Source organism: Staurois parvus, unplaced genomic scaffold, assembly GCF_062004578.1.
Source record: "Staurois parvus isolate SC_StPar_1 unplaced genomic scaffold, SC_StPar_1.0 ptg002629l, whole genome shotgun sequence".
Lineage (NCBI taxonomy): Eukaryota > Metazoa > Chordata > Amphibia > Anura > Ranidae > Staurois > Staurois parvus.
In genome coordinates, this window is record NW_028320425.1 from 58,518 (window position 1) to 78,465 (window position 19,948).

General features: G+C 42.0%; 1 protein-coding gene across 1 annotated transcript in view; it reads right to left on the reverse strand.

Moving 5' to 3' along the window:
* GAS2 (growth arrest specific 2) overlaps window positions 1-19,948 on the reverse strand; it is an 89,212-nt gene that overhangs the window by 49,994 nt on the left and 19,270 nt on the right. Inside the window, exons 2-3 of the mRNA XM_089666260.1 lie at window positions 16,693-16,853; window positions 11,589-11,713 (exon numbers count right to left, since the gene is read on the reverse strand). Of these exons, the coding sequence (XP_089522386.1) occupies window positions 11,589-11,713; window positions 16,693-16,837 (270 nt within the window). The 5' untranslated portion in view covers window positions 16,838-16,853. The remainder of the gene's footprint in view (window positions 1-11,588; window positions 11,714-16,692; window positions 16,854-19,948) is intronic.

Below are 19,948 nucleotides of genomic sequence, written 5' to 3' on the forward strand. Positions count from 1 at the left end.
CACTAAACCTCAACTTAATCCCTTACACTTACCCACCCCCATCCTCAATACTCAACCTAACCCCCAACACTAAACCTCAACTTAACCACTTACACTTACCCACCTCCATCTTCAATACTCAACCTAACCCCCAACACTAAACCTCAACTTAACCACTTACACTTACCCACCCCCATCCTCAATACTCAATGTAACCCTCAACCCTTTACCTCAACCTAACCCCTTCAATTTACCCTAACCCTAGTCTCAATCCTCAACCTAATCCTCCAATGCTTTATCTCAACTTTACCCCTTAAACGTAACATAACCCCAGCCACAATCCTCAACCCAACCCCCAATCCTTTGCTTCAACCTTACCTCTTACACTTACCCTAACCCCAGCCTCAATTCTCAACCTAACCCCCAACCCTTTACCTCAATTTTACTCTCAGTCTAACCCCTCAACTTTACTCTTACCCTAAACCTTTACCTTTACCCTAAACCTTACCTTAACCTAATCCCCAACTCTTAGCCTCAACTTTAATCCTTTCATTTAACGTAACCTCAGCCTCAGTCCTCAACCCAACCCTTTACTTCAACTTTCAATTTTACTCTTAATCCAACCCTCCACTGTTACCCTTACTCTAAACCCTCAGTTGTACCCTCAACCTATTCCTTTACCCTTACCCTAAACCTAAACCTAACCTTAATCTAACCCCCAACTTTTATCCTCAACTTTAACCCTTACACTTAATTAACCTAACCTCGGCCTCAATCCTCAACCCAACCCCCAACCCTTTACTTCAACTTTAACCCTTACACTTAATCTAAGCCTAATGTTAAACGTCAACCTAGCCCCCACACTTAACCTCAACTGTACCCATTACACTTCACCTAGCCTCAATCTTCAACCTAACCCCCAACCTTTAACCTCAACTTTACCTCTTACACTTAACCAAACCCCAGCCTCAATCCTCAGCCTAACCCTCAAACCTCTACTTCAACTTAACCCCTTACACTTAACCTAACCCCAGCTTCAGTCCTCAACTTAACCCCAAACCCTGAGCCTCAACCTAACCCTTTACACATACCCTAAATCTAATCTTAACCTAGCCCCCAACTTTTATCCTCAACTTTAACCCTTACACTTAATTAACCTAACCTCGGCCTTAATCCTCAACCCAACCCATTATTTCAGCTTTAACCCTTACACTTAATTAACCTAACCTCGGCCTTAATCCTCAACCCAACCCATTATTTCAGCTTTAACCCTTACACTTAATCTAAGCCTAACATGAAACTTCAACCTAGCCCCCAACACTTAGCCTCAACTTTACCCATTACACTTCAACTAGCCTCAGCCTCCATCTTCAACCTAACCCCCAACCTTTAACCTCAACTTTACCTCTTACACTTAACCTAACCCCAGCCTCAGTCCTCAACTTAACCTCAAACCCTGAGCCTCAACCTAACCCTTTACACTTAACCTAACCTCATCTTCAATCATCAACCTAACCCCCCCTCAGCTTCAACCTTACCTCTTACACCTCATCTAACCCCAGCCTCAATCTTCAACCTAACCCCCAACCCTTTACCTCAGTTTTACTCTTAATCTAACCCTTCACTGTTACCCTCACTCTAACCCCTCAACCTTACCCTCAACCTATTCCTTAACCCTTACCCTAAACCTAATCTTAACCTAACCCCCAACTTTTATCGTCAACTTTAACCCTTACACTTAATTAACCTAACCTCAGCCTCAATCCTCAACCCAACCCCCAAACCTTTACTTCAACTTTAACCCCTTACACTTAACCTATCCCCACCTCAGTCCTCAACTTAACCCCCCAACCCTTAGCCTCAACTGCATCCCTTACACTTAACCTAACCCTGATGGAGGGCCCCAGATGGGATCTCTGAACAAAACAAACACTAGAAAATTCGGAACAAAATTTTCGACATTCAGAGATTCCGATGTATCTGAAGTTCTGAATTACAGTAGTAATGAATTTAAAAGAATTGGAAATAATGCAACCAAAATTTCATCCAAAATTCAAATTGAACTCAAAGTACAAATTCAGAAATATAAACATATTGCTGATTTCCTTCAAACACAGTGTGTATTAGTGTTAGAATATAGCTGTATTCCAATATTCGAATTTTGAAAAGAATAAAATAGAATAAAACTGATTAGAATAGAATAAAACAGAACAGAATAGAAAAGAAAATAATAGAATAAATAGAATAGAAAATAAACAAATAGAAAATATAAGAATGGATCAGAAAAGGATAAAATTGAAAATAAAAGAATAGAATAGAAAAAAATAGAATAGAATAAATATAGCCATCTTCCGAACTTCGAATGCAGAAAAGAATAGAATAAGCCAGAACAGAAAAAAATGAAAAAGAATAGAGTAAAATTTAACAGACTAGAATAGAAGATAAAATAATATAATAAAATAGAAAATAAAGGAATAGAATAGAAAATAATAGAATAGAAAGGATATAACTGTCTTCATTCAAATTTGAATGAAAAAAAGGAAACAATAGAATAGTGAATAAAGGAATAGAACAGAACAGAACAGAATACAATAGAACAGAATAGAAATAGTTCCGAAATTTGTATGTAGAATAGAATTGAATAGAAAACAAAGGAATAGAATAGAAAATAAAATAATAGAATGGAAAAAATATAGCCATCTTATCAAGTTCGAATTTAATAGAATTTAATAAAACAGAATAGAAAGAATAGAATATAGCAAAATGGAACAGAATAGAATAGAAAATAAAAGAATAGAATAAAAAAAAAAACAGAAAATAAAAGAATAGAATAAAATGGAATAAAATAAATATAGCTTTCTTCTGCAATAGAATAGAATGGAATAAGACAGAAATGAAAATAGTAAAACATAACATAATAGAATATAAGATAAAATAATAGAATAGAAAGAATATAGTCATCTTCTAAAATTTAAAATTTTGAAAAGAATAGAATTTAATAAAGCAGAATAGAAAGAATAGACTATAGTAAAACAGAACAGAGTAGAATTTATTCTCTCTTGAGAAGAGGAGATATTAAGGGGGATATGATCTCCATGTATAATACATAAGGGGGGATATGATCTCCATGTATAATACATAAGGGGGGATATGATCTCCATGTATAATACATAAGGGGGGATATGATCTCCATGTATAATACATAAGGGGGGATATGATCTCCATTTATAATACATAAGGGGGGATATGATCTCCATGTATAATACATAAGGGGGGATATGATCTCCATGTATAATACATAAGGGGGATATGATCTCCATGTATAATACATAAGGGGGGATATGATCTCCATGTATAATACATAAGGGGGGGATATGATCTCCATGTATAATACATAAGGGGGATATGATCTCCATGTATAATACATAAGGGGGGATATGATCTCCATGTATAATACATAAGGGGGGATATGATCTCCATGTATAATACATAAGGGGGGATATGATCTCCATGTATAATACATAAGGGGGGATATGATCTCCATGTATAATACATAAGGGGGGATATGATCTCCATGTATAATACATAAGGGGGGATATGATCTCCATGTATAATACATAAGGGGGATATGATCTCCATGTATAATACATAAGGGGGGATATGATCTCCATGTATAATACATAAGGGGGGATATGATCTCCATGTATAATACATAAGGGGGGATATGATCTCCATGTATAATACATAAGGGGGGATATGATCACCATGTATAATACATAAGGGGGGATATGATTTCCATGTATAATACATAAGGGGGGGGATATGATCTCCATGTATAATACATAAGGGGGGGATATGATCTCCATGTATAATACATAAGGGGGGGATATGATCTCCATGTATAATACATAAGGGGGGATATGATCTCCATGTATAATACATAAGGGGGGGGATATGATCTCCATGTATAATACATAAGGGGGGATATGATCTCCATGTATAATACATAAGGGGGGTATGATCTCCATGTATAATACATAAGGGGGGGATATGATCTCCATGTATAATACATAAGGGGGATATGATCTCCATGTATAATACATAAGGGGGATATGATCTCCATGTATAATACATAAGGGGGGATATGATCTCCATGTATAATACATAAGGGGGATATGATCTCCATGTATAATACATAAGGGGGGATATGATCTCCATGTATAACACATAAGGGGGGATATGATCTCCATGTATAATACATAAGGGGGGGATATGATCTCCATGTATAATACATAAGGGGGGGTATGATCTCCATGTATAATACATAAGGGGGGATATGATCTCCATGTATAATACATAAGGGGGATATGATCTCCATGTATAATACATAAGGGGGGATATGATCTCCATGTATAATACATAAGGGGGGGATATGATCTCCATGTATAATACATAAGGGGGGATATGATCACCATGTATAATACATAAGGGGGGGATATGATCACCATGTATAATACATAAGGGGGGGATATGATCACCATGTATAATACATAAGGGGGATATGATCTCCATGTATAATACATAAGGGGGGGATATGATCTCCATGTATAATACATAAGGGGGGGGGATATGATCTCCATGTATAATACATAAGGGGGGATATGATCACCATGTATAATACATAAGGGGGGATATGATCTCCATGTATAATACATAAGGGGGGATATGATCACCATGTATAATACATAAGGGGGGGATATGATCTCCATGTATAATACATAAGGGGGGATATGATCCCCATGTATAATACATAAGGGGGGATATGATCACCATGTATAATACATAAGGGGGGGATATGATCTCCATGTATAATACATAAGGGGGGATATGATCTCCATGTATAATACATAAGGGGGGATATGATCACCATGTATAATACATAAGGGGGGGATATGATCTCCATGTATAATACATAAGGGGGGATATGATCTCCATGTATAATACATAAGAGGGGATATGATCTCCATGTATAATACATAAGGGGGATATGATCTCCATGTATAATACATAAGGGGGGATATGATCACCATGTATAATACATAAGGGGGGATATGATCTCCATGTATAATACATAAGGGGGGATATGATCTCCATGTATAATACATAAGGGGGATATGATCACCATATATAATACATAAGGGGGGATATGATCTCCATGTATAATACATAAGGGGGGATATGATCACCATGTATAATACATAAGGGGGGATATGATCTCCATGTATAATACATCAGTGGTTCATATAGTGAACTTGGTATATTTATTCTTGGATACACAGAATATAACCGGATATAACATTTATAGGGAAAGGTGATCCAGGGAATATCTGATTGCCTCTCGGGGGATCAGGAAGGAATTTTTCCCCCTGCAGGAGCAAATTGGATCGTGCTTTGCTGGGTTTTTTGCCTTCCTCTGGATCAACTGTGGGTGTAGGATTATAACTTTTTCTTTTTTGCTGTGGTTGAACTGGATGGACTTTTGTCTTATTTCAGCCAGACTAACTATGTAACTCTTATGTTAGAATAGAATAGAAAATAAAGGAATAGAAAAGAATAGAGAAAAAAAAAAGATTTGAAAGAAATAGAATAGAAAAAACAGAATAGAATATATATAGCCGTCTTCTAAAATTCAAATGTAGAAAAGAAGAGAATAAGACAGAACAGAATAAAACGGAAAATAATAGAGTAAAACAAAACATAATAGAATATAAGATAAAATAATAGAATAAAATAGAATAGAAAATAAAGGAATAGAATAGAAAATAAATTAATAGAATAGAAAAGACTAATAGAAATTAGAATTTTGAAAAGAATAGAATGTAATAAAACAGAACAGAAAGAACAAAATACAGTAAAAAAGAACAGAATAGAATAGAAAATAAAAGAATATAATAAAAAAAATGAATAGAATAGAAAAATGTTTTTGATTAGAAAAGAACAGAGCAGAACAGGGGCGGACTGACAACTCATGGGGCCCCCGGGTAATAGGGGATCATGGGGCCCTTTGTCATTGACCACACCCAAAAAAGCCCATGAAAGGTACCAGAGGCATCTCATGGGGCCCCCTATTGACCCCGGGCCCTCAGGCTGTGCCCGAGTGCTCGATTGGTCAGTCCGCCTCTGGAACAGAATAAAATAGAATATAAGTCTTCTGAAATTCGAATGTGAATAGAACAGAACAAATTCGTAATTAATTCCATATTTTTAATGCGAATATGTTGAATCCATGGGAAAAATTTGAATCCGGTGGAAAACAAAACGAAGGCACGAAAACAACAAAACGAAACGAATGTCTTAACGAATCGATCCGAAACCAATGAGTTCGTTCTGCACACGTCTAACGAACCCCCAGACTGGATGTGTCTTTTCCCAGCCCCGTTTTTCTCTCTCTGGCGAGTCGCAGATTCCGGGGGAATGATTATCTTTCCAGGTGGTGAGAATGGATCTGGCCGACGCCGTCTAATATTTCCAGCTCCGCCGCTCACCAGAGATGCCCGCCGCCCCCCCGTCTTCTCAGGTATCCGTCTGATGGTCCCCCAGCTGCCCGGGGCTGCCCCATCCTGCTGGTGGCGAGGGCCTGCGGTTTGAGGCAGGATGTGAGAAGCCATGATGTCATCCCGCAACCATTCCAGGGAGTTGAGTTCTTGGTAGGCTCCTGGGGTCCCGCACTGCGCCGCCGGTGTTGTGAAACCCGAGAGCCCCGGAGTTTTATAGCTCGACTTTTTCCAAATGAATTGGCTGAAGGAGATTAAGCGTAATTTTAACACTTCGCTTGCCGAGCAGAACAGAAAAGAGGGTTGAATCAGGTTCTCTCGTAACAATGACCTGATAAATGTGATACTTTGTTTTACATTTTCTTCTTTTTTTTTCTTTTATATATTTTCTTATATATCTTGCAGTAACATACATCCTCTAACACTTTGCGTGCTGCGCAGAACAGAACGGAGTCGTTGTCTTTTTTTTTTTACAATAACATATATATATATCTATATCTATCTATATCTATATATATAAATGACAATACCATATAAAGCCATTTACCACACTGCCCAAAACTACATCACCAATCCTTTCTCCAGATATCACCCAAACCGTCCTCTCCGCTCCTCTCATGACCTCCTGCTCTCTAGCTCCCTTTCCTCTTCCTCTCATGCTCATCTCCAGGACTTCTCTAGAGCCTCCCCCCATCCTCTTGAACTCTCTACCTCAATCTGTCCAACTACACTATATTGCCCCAAGTATTGAGCCACCGGCCTTTCCACGCACATGACCTTTAATGGCCTCCCAGTCTTAGTCCGTAGGGTTCAGTATTGAGTTGGCCCCGCCCTTTCCACACACATGACCTCTAATGGCCTCCCAGTCTTAGTCCGTAGGGTTCAGTGTTGAGTTGGCCCCGCCCTTTCCACGCACATGACCTTTAATGGCCCCCCAGTCTTAGTCCGTAGGGTTCAGTATTGAGTTGGCCCCGCCCTTTCCACGCACATGACCTTTAATGGCCTCCCAGTCTTAGTCTGTAGGGTTCAATATTGAGTTGGCCCCGCCCTTTCCACACACATGATCTTTAATGGCCCCCCAGTCATAGTCCGTAGGGTTCAATATTGAGTTGGCCCCGCCCTTTCCACACACATGATCTTTAATGGCCCCCCAGTCTTATGCAGGCCATAGACGGGTCGAAAATCGGCCGATTTTTCGGCCGAAAATAAAAGCGGCCGATTTTCGGATCGTTAGTGGGCGATTTGGTCGGCCGTTTTTCGGTATTTTGGCCGTTTTTGTTTTTCGGTAAAGTTGGAAAAAATCGGCCGATTTTGCCGATCGGCCGATTTTCGCGGCAATTAGTGGGCAAATCGGCAGATTTTTTACCGATAAAAAATCTGCGCATGAGCAGTGACCTGCAAGAGGAAGACAAAAAGAAGAAGAGGAAGACGATGAAGAAGAGGATGAAGAAGAAGAAGAGGAAGAAGAAGAGGATGAAGAAGAAGAGGATGAGGATGAAGAAGAGGATGAGGATGAAGAAGAAGAAGAAGAGGAGGATGAGGAAGAAGAAGAGGATGATGATGATGATGAAGAAGAGGATGAGGATGATGATGAAGAGGATGAGGATGAAGAAGAAGAAGAGGATGAGGAAGAAGAGGATGAGGATGATGAAGAAGAGGATGAGGATGATGAAGAAGAAGAGGATGAGGATGATGATGATGAAGAAGAAGAGGATGAGGATGAAGAAGAGGATGATGATGATGAAGAAGAGGATGAGGATGAAGAAGAGGATGAGGATGAAGAAGAAGAGGATGATGATGATGATGATGATGAAGAAGAGGATGAGGATGAGGATGAAGAAGAAGAAGAGGAGGATGAGGATGATGAAGAAGAAGAAGAAGAAGAAGAAGAGGATGAGGATGAAGAAGAAGAAGAAGAAGAAGAAGAAGAAGAGGATGAGGATGAGGATGAAGAAGAAGAAGAAGTAGGATGAAAATAAGAAGAATTCCAGTCCAGCATAAAGTGTCTCTGCAGAGAGCTCCGCTATTTCTGACAGTTCTCTGACAGTTCCTTCACATTTACAGCGGTTGAAACATTGTATCTATTTGTTTCCGAATAAAAACATCTGTATCCTAAATGGAAACAAATAGATACATTGTTGCAACTTCTATAAATGTCAAGGAACTGTCAGAGAACTGTCAAAGAAATAGCAGAGCTCTCTGCAGGGACACTTTTTGCCGGCTCTAGACGGGTAGAAAATCTGCCGATTTTTTTTTACCATTGATGGTAACGTCGGCCACTTGAACATCCGATTTTTCGTTTTTTAAAAGAAAAATCTGCAGTTTTTCTCCCCATCTATGGCCTGCATTAGTCTGTAGGGTTCAATATTGAGTTGGCCCCGCCCTTTGCAGCTATAACAGCTTCAACTCTTCTGGGAAGGCCGTCCACAAGGTTTAGGAGGGTGTCTATGGGAAGGTTGGACCATTCTTCCAGAAGCACATTTGTCAGGTCAGGCACTGATGTCGGGGGAGGAGGCCTGGCTCACAGTCTCCGCTCTAATTCATCCCAAAGGTGTTCTATGGGGTTGAGGTCAGGACTCTGTGCAGGCCAGTCAAGTTCCTCCACCCCAAACTGGCTCCTCCATGTCTTTATGGACCTTGCTTTGTGCACTGGTGTGCAGTCATGTTGGAACAGGAAGGGGCCATCCCCAAACTCCTCCCACAAAGTTTTCCGCACTGCATCACAATCGCACCCCTTTCATGCGGACCGCTGTGGGTGTGTATGTTAAGTTCACAACACCCCGAAAGTGGTCCTCAAAACGCGAGGCGATGTGCAGAATCGGATCACAGAGGTGTGAATACCCATGCGATCCGATTCTAATGTGGACCCAAAAAAGGGTCCTGCACGTGTTTGGTGCGAGTGCGGTGCGATTAGAGCCATACAAAATGTACGGCTCTGATCGCACTGTGCACAAATCACATGTGATTGGTACAGGAATGCGGTGCGGTTCCCATGTGAATCACATGTGATATACCGCACCGCATATATGTGATCCCGGGCTGAATCTGCATTATGGAGGATTCATGGGGGGGGGGGGGGGGCATGACACCCTCACCTAGCACTGCAATGACCATAGGACTTGGCTGGAATTCCTCAGGTGGGATCTCACAGCCAGAATATCTGAGAGATATATGAAGCCAGCTTACAACACGGAACTCTCTGACCCCTAGGGGGCGCTCTGTGGAATTTTTTCATTGGGTGCTGAAGGACCTCATCCCGGCACTGCCTGGTGCAGTCCATGTCTGGAGGGATTGTTCCTCCCTACAATACAGTCCAGCTGACCGGGATTCCCACTTCATTACTGGGATCACCAAACTGAATAGTTGTCACCATGCTACGTGATCACATGACCCATTACAGCCAATCATCTGCTCTTAGAGGAATCCTAATTGTCATCTCTATTGCTGCTGAAAGAGGACCTTTCACTTCACAAGTCTCCATAGAGAACGTCCTGACATGTCCCAGTATACAGGCAATCATTAGCCAGCTATGGGCCCCCCAAAAAACCCTCATTGAAGTACACCCCGCCCTTCTGCCCCTCCCCCTTGTACTTACTGGCAATTCCCAACTGTCAAAATGACAGCCGGGAGCTGCTCTGTGAATACAACAACATTGTATGGATGGGAAATAGAGAGATACAAAGTAACATTGTTTATAAACATCGATCAGACGGGAAATAGAGAGATAGAAAGTAACATTGTTTATAAACATCGATCAGATTGGAGATAGAGATACAAAGTAACATTGTTTATAAACATCGATCAGATTGGAGATAGAGATACAAAGTAACCTTGTTTATAAACATCGATCAGACGGGAGATAGAGAGATACAAAGTAACATTGTTTATAAACATCGATCAGATGGGAGATAGAGAGATACAAAGTAACATTGTTTATAAACATCGATCAGACGGGAGATAGAGAGATACAAAGTAACATTGTTTATAAACATCGATCAGACAGGAGATAGAGAGATAGAAAGTAACATTGTTTATAAACATCGATCAGACGGGAGATAGAGATACAAAGTAACATCGTTTATAAACATCGATCAGACGGGAGATAGAGATACAAAGTAACATTGTTTATAAACATCGATCAGACGGGAGATAGAGATACAAAGTAACATTGTTTATAAACATCGATCAGACGGGAGATAGAGAGATACAAAGTAACATTGTTTATAAACATCGATCAGACGGGAGATAGAGAGATACAAAGTAACATTGTTTATAAACATCGATCAGACGGGAGATAGAGAGATACAAAGTAACATTGTTTATAAACATCGATCAGACGGGAGATAGAGAGATACAAAGTAACATTGTTTATAAACATCGATCAGACGGGAGATAGAGATACAAAGTAACATTGTTTATAAACATCGATCAGATGGGAGATAGAGAGATACAAAGTAACATTGTTTATAAACATCGCTCAGACGGGAGATAGAGAGATACAAAGTAACATTGTTTATAAACATCGATCAGACGGGAGATAGAGAGATAAAAAAGTAACATTGTTTATAAACATCGATCAGACGGGAGATAGAGAGATACAAAGTAACATTGTTTATAAACATCGATCAGACGGGAGATTGATCGATGTTTATAAACAATGTTACTTTGTATCTCTCTATCTCCGTCTGATTGATTTTTATAAACAATGTTTCAATGTTTCATTTATCTGCAGATCAAAGCGATGGAGCTCAATCTGCATATGATGTCAGTGAAAGCAGTTTTGTTTGTTCCAATTTCTCTCATTGATCAGATTCCAGCGCTGTACCTTTGCAGCACGTCACAAGGTAGGGGGCTGCAGCAGGGGCTGATCTGTGTCAGACATTTAAGGACACAGCCTGTCACCTTTGATGCGGCATCTCAGTGACCGTTGCCAATGCCTGAACAAATATGGCTCCGTATTTATGGAAGGAATGGGGGACACATGACTTAGCATGAAGAATGTGATGACCGGCCCACTGAATGTGAGCTCCAGGCCGGGAGCAGCACTTCGCTCACCTTGTCTGACTTTCCCGTCTCCATCAGCTTTTCCCTGAACTTGTTCTGTAGAGTTTCCGCCAACTGACACAGCAGGGCTCCATTATCCAGCTTCTCCAGGAAGGTCTCCGCCGTCACCTCCTTCCCTGCCAAGCAGACATTCAGATATTGGCGTTAGAAAACGACTTTATCCTGCCTTATGCCGGCCATAGACGGGTCAAAAATCGGCCGTTTTTTCGCACTGTAAGTGGGTTCATTGGTCGGCCATTTTTCGGGTGTTTTGCACAGTTTTTATATCGGTCATGATGGAAAATTCGCGGCTGATTTTCCCGGCAATGATGGACAAATCGGCCGATCGTTTTACCGATAAAAAATCTGCGCATGAGCCGTGACCTGCATAGTTGCCAGCATTCTTTTTACTGTAAATGAGAAGAAGAAAAAGAAGAAAAGGAAAAAAAGAAGAAGAAAAAGAAGAAAAAGACAAAAAGAAGAAGAAGAATAGAAAGAAAAAGAAGAACGAAGAAGACGAAAAAAAAAGGAGAAAAAAAAGGAAAAAAAGAAGAAGAATAAAAGAAGAAAGAGAAGAAGAAGTAGAAAAAAAGAAGAAAAAGAAGAAAAGAAAAAAAGAAGAAAAAAAGGAGAAGAAGAAGAAAAAAGAAGAAAAGATGAAGAAAAATACAAAAATAATAAAAAGAACGAAGAAGAAAAAAAGAAAAGAGGAAGGAGAAGAAGAAGAAGACGAAGAAGAGAAGAACGAAGAAGAGAAAAAAGAAGAAAAAGAAGAAAAAGAAAGAGGAAGATCACATCTAGAAGAGGAAATTTCATTCTGCTAAAGTGAATGTATGATAGGAATGGAGACACCTGAATCCTTCCTATGAACTGGAATTCCAGTCGGCTATTATATTTATATGAAAAGTCTTGCGGTTGCAACAATGTATCCATTTGTATCCGAATAATGTATTTGCATTGCTGTCACATGGTACGGTGCGCTCCCCTGTCTCTGTCTAATGCCGGCCATAGACGGGTCGAAAATCAGCTGATAGCTGATATATGAGGCCTGATAACTGTCTGATAATTGATATACGAGGCCTGATAACTGATAAATTAGAGATGATAACTGATATATGAGGGCTGATAACTGATATATGATGGCTGATAACTGGCTGATAACTGATATATGAGGTCTGATTACTGATATACGAGGGCTGATAACTGATATATGAGGTCTGATAACTGATATATGAGGTCTGATTACTGATATATGAGGGCTGATAACTGATATATGAGGTCTGATAACTGATATATGATGGCTGATAACTGATATATGAGGTCTGATAACTGATATATGATGGCTGATAACTGATATATGAGGTCTGATAACTGATATATGAGGTCTGATAACTGATATATGAGGGCTGATAGCTGATATATGAGGCCTGATAACTGTCTGATAGCTGATATATGAGGCCTAATAACTGTCTGATAATTGATATACGAGGCCTGATAACTGATAAATTAGAGATGATAACTGATATATGAGGGCTGATAACTGATATATGATGGCTGATAACTGGCTGATAACTGATATATGAGGTCTGATTACTGATATACGAGGGCTGATAACTGATATATGAGGTCTGATAACTGATATATGAGGTCTGATTACTGATATATGAGGGCTGATAACTGATATATGAGGTCTGATAACTGATATATGATGGCTGATAACTGATATATGAGGTCTGATAACTGATATATGAGGTCTGATAACTGATATATGAGGGCTGATAGCTGATATATGAGGCCTGATAACTGACTGATAACTGATATATGAGGGCTGATAACTGATATATGAGGGCTGATAACTGCTATATGAGGGCTGATAACTGACTGATAACTGATATATGAGGCCTGATAACTGATGTATGAAGTCTGATAACTGATATACAAGGGCTGATAGCTGACTGATAACTGATATGAGGCCTGATAACTAATATATGAGGGCTGATAACTGATATATGAGGCCTGATAACTGACTGATAACTGATATATGAGGTCTGATAACTGATATATGAGGGCTGATAACTGATATATGAGGTTTGATAACTGATATACAAGGGCTGATAGCTTACTGATAACTGATATATGAGGGCTGATAATTGATATACGAGGGCTGATAGCTGACTGATAACTAATATATGAGGCCTGATAACTAATATATGAGGGCTGATAACTGATATACGAGGGCTGATAACTGATATATGAGAGATGATAACTGATATATGAGGCCTGATAACTGATATACAAGAACTGATAGCTGACTGATAACTGATATATGAGGCCTTATAACTGATATATGAGGGCTGATAGCTGACTGATAACTGATATACGAGGGCTGATAACTGATATACGAGGGCTGATAGCTGATAACTGATATACGAGGGCTGATAACTGATATATGAGGGCTGATAACTGATATATGAGGGCTGATAGCTGACTGATAACTGATATATGAGGCCTGATAACTGATGTATGAAGTCTGATAACTGATATACGAGGGCTGATAGCTGACTGATAACTAATATATGAGGGCTGATGACTAATATATGAAGTCTGATAACTGATATACGAGGGCTGATAACTGACTGATAACTGATATATGAGGTCTGATAACTGATATACGAGGGCTGATAACTGATATTTGAGGTCTGATAGCTGATATACTAGGGATGATAACTGATATACAAGGGCTGATAGCTGACTGATAACTGATATATGAGGGCTGATAACTGATATATGAGGCCTGATAACTGACTTATAACTGATATATGAGGGCTGATAACTGATATATGAGGCCTGATAACTGATATATGAGGGCTTAAAACTGTCTGATAACTGATATATGAGGGCTGATAACTGATATATGAGGGCTGATAGCTTACTGATAACTGATATATGAGGCCTGATAACTAATATACAAGGGCTGATAACTGATATACGAGGGCTGATAACTGATATATGAGAGATGATAACTGATATATGAGGCCTGATAACTGATATACAAGAACTGATAGCTGACTGATAACTGATATATGAGGCTTGATAACTGATATATTAGGGCTGATAACTGATATATGAGGGCTGATAGCTGACTGATAACTGATATACAAGGGCTGATAACTGATATATGAGGGCTGATAGCTGACAGATAACTGATATACGAGGGCTGATAACTGATATATAAGGGCTGATAACTGATATGAGGGCTGAGAACTGATATATGAGGCTTGATAACCGATATATGAGGCCTTCTAACTGATATACAAGACCTGATATACGAGGGCTGATAACTGATATACGAGGGCTGATAACTGATATATGAGGCCTGATAACTGATATACGAGGGCTGATAACTGATAAATAAGGCCTGATAACTGATATACAAGGCCTGATAACTGATATACAAGGGCTGATAACTGATATACAAGGCCTGATAACTGATATATGAGGTCTGATAATTGATATACGAGGGTTGATAACTGATATACAAGGGCTAATAGCTGATAACTGATATACGAGGGCTGATAACTGATATATGAGGGCTGATAACTGATATATGAGGGCTGATAGCTGACTGATAACTGATATATGAGGGCTGATGACTAATATATGAAGTCTGATAACTGATATACGAGGGCTGATAACTGACTGATAACTGATATATGAGGTCTGATAACTGATATACGAGGGCTGATAACTGATATTTGAGGTCTGATAGCTGATATACGAGGGCTGATAACTGATATACAAGGGCTGATAGCTGACTGATAACTGATATATGAGGGCTGATAACTGATATATGAGGCCTGATAACTGACTTATAACTGATATATGAGGGCTGATAACTGATATATGAGGCCTGATAACTGACTTATAACTGATATATGAGGGCTGATAACTGATATATGAGGCCTGATAACTGATATATGAGGGCTTAAAACTGTCTGATAACTGATATATGAGGGCTGATAACTGATATATGAGGGCTGATAGCTTACTGATAACTGATATATGAGGCCTGATAACTAATATACAAGGGCTGATAACTGATATACGAGGGCTGATAACTGATATATGAGAGATGATAACTGATATATGAGGCCTGATAACTGATATACAAGAACTGATAGCTGACTGATAACTGATATATGAGGCTTGATAACTGATATATGAGGGCTGATAACTGATATATGAGGGCTGATAGCTGACAGATAACTGATATACGAGGGCTGATAACTGATATATAAGGGCTGATAACTGATATGAGGGCTGATAGCTGACAGATAACTGATATACGAGGGCTGATAACTGATATATAAGGGCTGATAACTGATATGAGGGCTGAGAACTGATATATGAGGCTTGATAACCGATATATGAGGCCTTCTAACTGATATACAAGACCTGATATACGAGGGCTGATAACTGATATACGAGGGCTGATAACTGATATATGAGGCCTGATAACTGATATACGAGGGCTGATAACTGATAAATAAGGCCTGATAACTGATATATGAGGTCTGATAATTGATATACGAGGGTTGATAACTGATATACAAGGGCTAATAGCTGACTGATAACTGATATACAAGGCCTGATAACTGATATATGAGGTCTGATAACTGATATACAAGGGCTAATAGCTGACTGATAACTGATATATGAGGGCTGATAACTGATATATGAGGGCTGATAACTTACATATGAGGGGTGATAACCAGTATATAAAGGCTGAGTACACCCACTGTGCTTATTATGAGGGGTTCCCACCATCCCTGTGCTGAGTTCCCGGGTCTGTACACCCACTGTGCCCATTATGAGGGGTTCCCACCATCCCTGTGCTGAGTTCCCGGGTCTGTACACCCACTGTGCCCATTATGAGGGGTTCCCACCATCCCTGTGCTGAGTTCCCGGGTCTGTACATCCACTGTGCCCATTATGAGGGGTTCCCACCATCCCTGTGCTGAGTTCCCGGGTCTGTACATCCACTGTGCCCATTATGAGGGGTTCCCACCATCCCTGTGCTGAGTTCCCGGGTCTGTATGCTTCGGTCTGTTCTCACCCAGCATGATGGTCAGCCATAGGGCCAGGTCCTCCTTCATAGGCAGCAGGTTGGCTTCATGCCGGATGGAGAGCCACTGGCTGTACTGGTGCATGTCGGAGAGGCCCGGACTGCGTCCTGCCGGACTTAGCGTGGGGCACATCATGGCAGAAGAGGAGAGTCTGGGGGGACAAGAAATACCACAATCAGCACAAATCTCTCACCGCACAGGAGAGTCCCCCGATCCCCCCTCCTCAGGATGATGACATTTATACATCAATTCCTTTCCTGTTTTCATTACATACCTTCATTTAGACCCAGTGATGTCATTACTGGGTCTCTGTGCTTCACTATGCAATACAAGGCAGATCATGTCAGGTGGGAGGGGCCTGCAGGGTGCTGTATGTAACTTCCTGATGACATCCCAGCACCCTGCCTCAGTACTCCTCTCAAGGGCCCTCAGACTTGATGCAAGCAGTGGGCTGGAGGAGGAGTTATGCAAAAATCAATATGCCTTGATGGGAGGAGGCAAATTTTTTTAGGCATGGGAATTCCTAGGCGGGCTGTTTGCATGCAGACCACCCACATGTGATGCCGAGCTTCCGTGATTGAAAGAAGTGCAATAAGTGAAAGTGGCGGGGCCAGGGACAGTCAGGCTGGGGAGGAAAGATCTAGATGATGGTGGATGTCCTCCAGCCAGGAAATGAGGCGGAGCTCTGTCTGATTGGCTGCAGCTTCTAATGCACATTGTGAGAAGCTCCCAGTGTGCAGTGACATCAGAGGAAGACGTCTCAGTCCACGAGAGCTCTGACATAAACCGCAGCACTGTACAGAGAACACTGAGCCAGGCCCATCAGTCTCTGTACCAGAAGAGCTTACGCTCTAATGTCCCCTCCCCCACAGGCCCATCAGTCTCTGTACCAGAGGAGCTTACGCTCTAATGTCCCCTCCCCCCACAGTCACATCAGTCTCTGTACCAGAAGAGCTTACACTCTAATGTCCCCTCCCCCACAGTCACATCAGTCTCTGTACCAGAGGAGCTTACGCTCTAATGTCCCCTCCCCCACAGTCACATCAGTCTCTGTACTAGAAAAGCTTACGCTCTAATGTCCCCTCCCCCACAGTCACATCAGTCTCTGTACTAGAAAAGCTTACACTCTAATGTCCCCTCCCCCGCAGTCCCATCAGTCTCTGTACCAGAGGAGCTAACACTCTAATGTCCCCTCCCCCCTCAGTCTCTGTACCAGAGGAGCTCACACTCTAATGTCCCCTCTCCCACAGTCCCATCAATCTCTGTACCAGAAGAGCTGACACTCTAATGTCCCCTCCCCCACAGTCCCATCAGTCTCCGTACCAGAGGAGCTTACACTCTAATGTCCCCTCCCCCACAGTCCCATCAATCTCTGTACCAGAAGAGCTGACACTCTAATGTCCCCTCCCCCACAGTCCCATCAGTCTCCGTACCAGAGGAGCTTACACTCTAATGTCCCCTCCCCCACAGTCCCATCAGGCTCTGCACCAGAGGAGCTTACGCTCTAATGTCCCCTCCCCCACAGTCCCATCAGGCTCTGCACCAGAGGAGCTTACGCTCTAATGTCCCCTCCACCACAGTCCCATCAGTCTCCGTACCAGAGGAGCTTACACTCTAATGTTCCCTCCCCCACAGCCCCATCAGTTTCTGTACCAGAGGAGCTTACACTCTGCACCAGAGAGGTTATTGTGCAGTTGCTCTCCCTCTCCAGACACTAGGGGGCCAGGGCTGCTCGCCTGGCCCCAGAAACATGGCCAATCCTGGACTAGGCTCAGACCATGCTCCCCCTGAGGGACCCAGCTTGCCTTCCCATGCTTCACCTACACCTGAAGACCTTGGTTGTGGCCCTAAAAGAGGGGAATCCCTCCCTGTCTTTAGAGAACGGGTTGCTGATTATCTGGTGAGAATCGCAAAGGAGGAGGAAAAGCTGATGAACCTGAAAGCAGACTGCAAGAAGAAGAAAGTTCTCCATGATAAGTCATGGAGCAGCAAGCGGCAGAGTCTGAAGCCGGAGATGAAAGGTTTGGAGGACGTCATGAAGCAGCAGCAGAGTCTGAAGCCGAGATGAACGGTTTGGAGGACGTCATGAAGCAGCGGCAGAGTCTGAAGCCGGAGATGAAAGGTTTGGAGGACGTCATGAAGCAGCAGCAGAGTCTGAAGCCGAGATGAACGGTTTGGAGGACGTCATGAAGCAGCGGCAGAGTCTGAAGCCGGAGATGAAAGGTTTGGAGGACATCATGAAGCAGCGGCAGAGTCTGAAGCCGAAGATGAAAGGTTTGGAGGACGTCATGAAGCAGCGGCAGAGTCTGAAGCCGGAGATGAAAGGTTTGGAGGACGTCATCAAGAAACAGCAGAATTTGGTAAAGGTGCTGAAGGAAAGAGCGGAGCTTTTAAAGAAAAGTTCCGGAATGAGGAAAGGTTCCGGAAGATGAAGGGAGACTCCAGTAAGGATCCAGCATCGGCAGTGGCAGTACGGGTGGAGAGCGAGGAGGGGGTCCTGGATGCTGCCCCTGCTATCCCATCCACCTCAGGATCTGCTTCCCTGGAGGAAATGTCAGCCTCTGCCTCCCTCCCTCCAAAGCAAGCTGGAGGAACAGCACAGGAGGTAGAGGAACATGGCGGAGGGCTGCTAAAGTTCATTGAGGAATTGGAGTCTTCCCTAATTGGAAGAACCTTCCGCTTTTCCGAGGATTCTGCGGATGAGGATGACGGTGAGGACTCTGTTCCTGGTCCTGTAAAGGAGAAAAAAGTCAGCAAAGCCACGCTTTATGAAAAGTGCCAGTTTGGACTCCAGTATGGACAGCCATGTGCACTGCAGTGTTTTGGAGGGAAATCCTCCTGTGTGTGCACAGAGCTCTGCGGGGAAGATGGCTGCTGTGCCTGCAGGACTGCACTCTGCAGGGACTGTGGACTCTGATACCTGGAACCCTGTGACTGTGGACTCTGATACCAGGAACCCTGTGACTGTGGACTCTGCTGGGGGGAAGGTAAAGGTGGGATCTGACACTATTGCTGGACAATCCCTGCTGATGGCTGCAAATGCAGCAGAAAATGGTGGGAGGGAAGATGTCAGCTGCACTGTGAAAGGTGTTGCTGAAACCCAGGGGAGAGTGACCAGGAGTGGAAGGCTTTTGCCTAAGAGGAGTATGTTGGGGGAGGGGGAGAAAGGAGCATCTGGTGTGAGTGGGTCTGCTGGGAGCAGTAGTGCCACGAGTGAAAGGAGACATGTGGATGATAAGAGTGCTT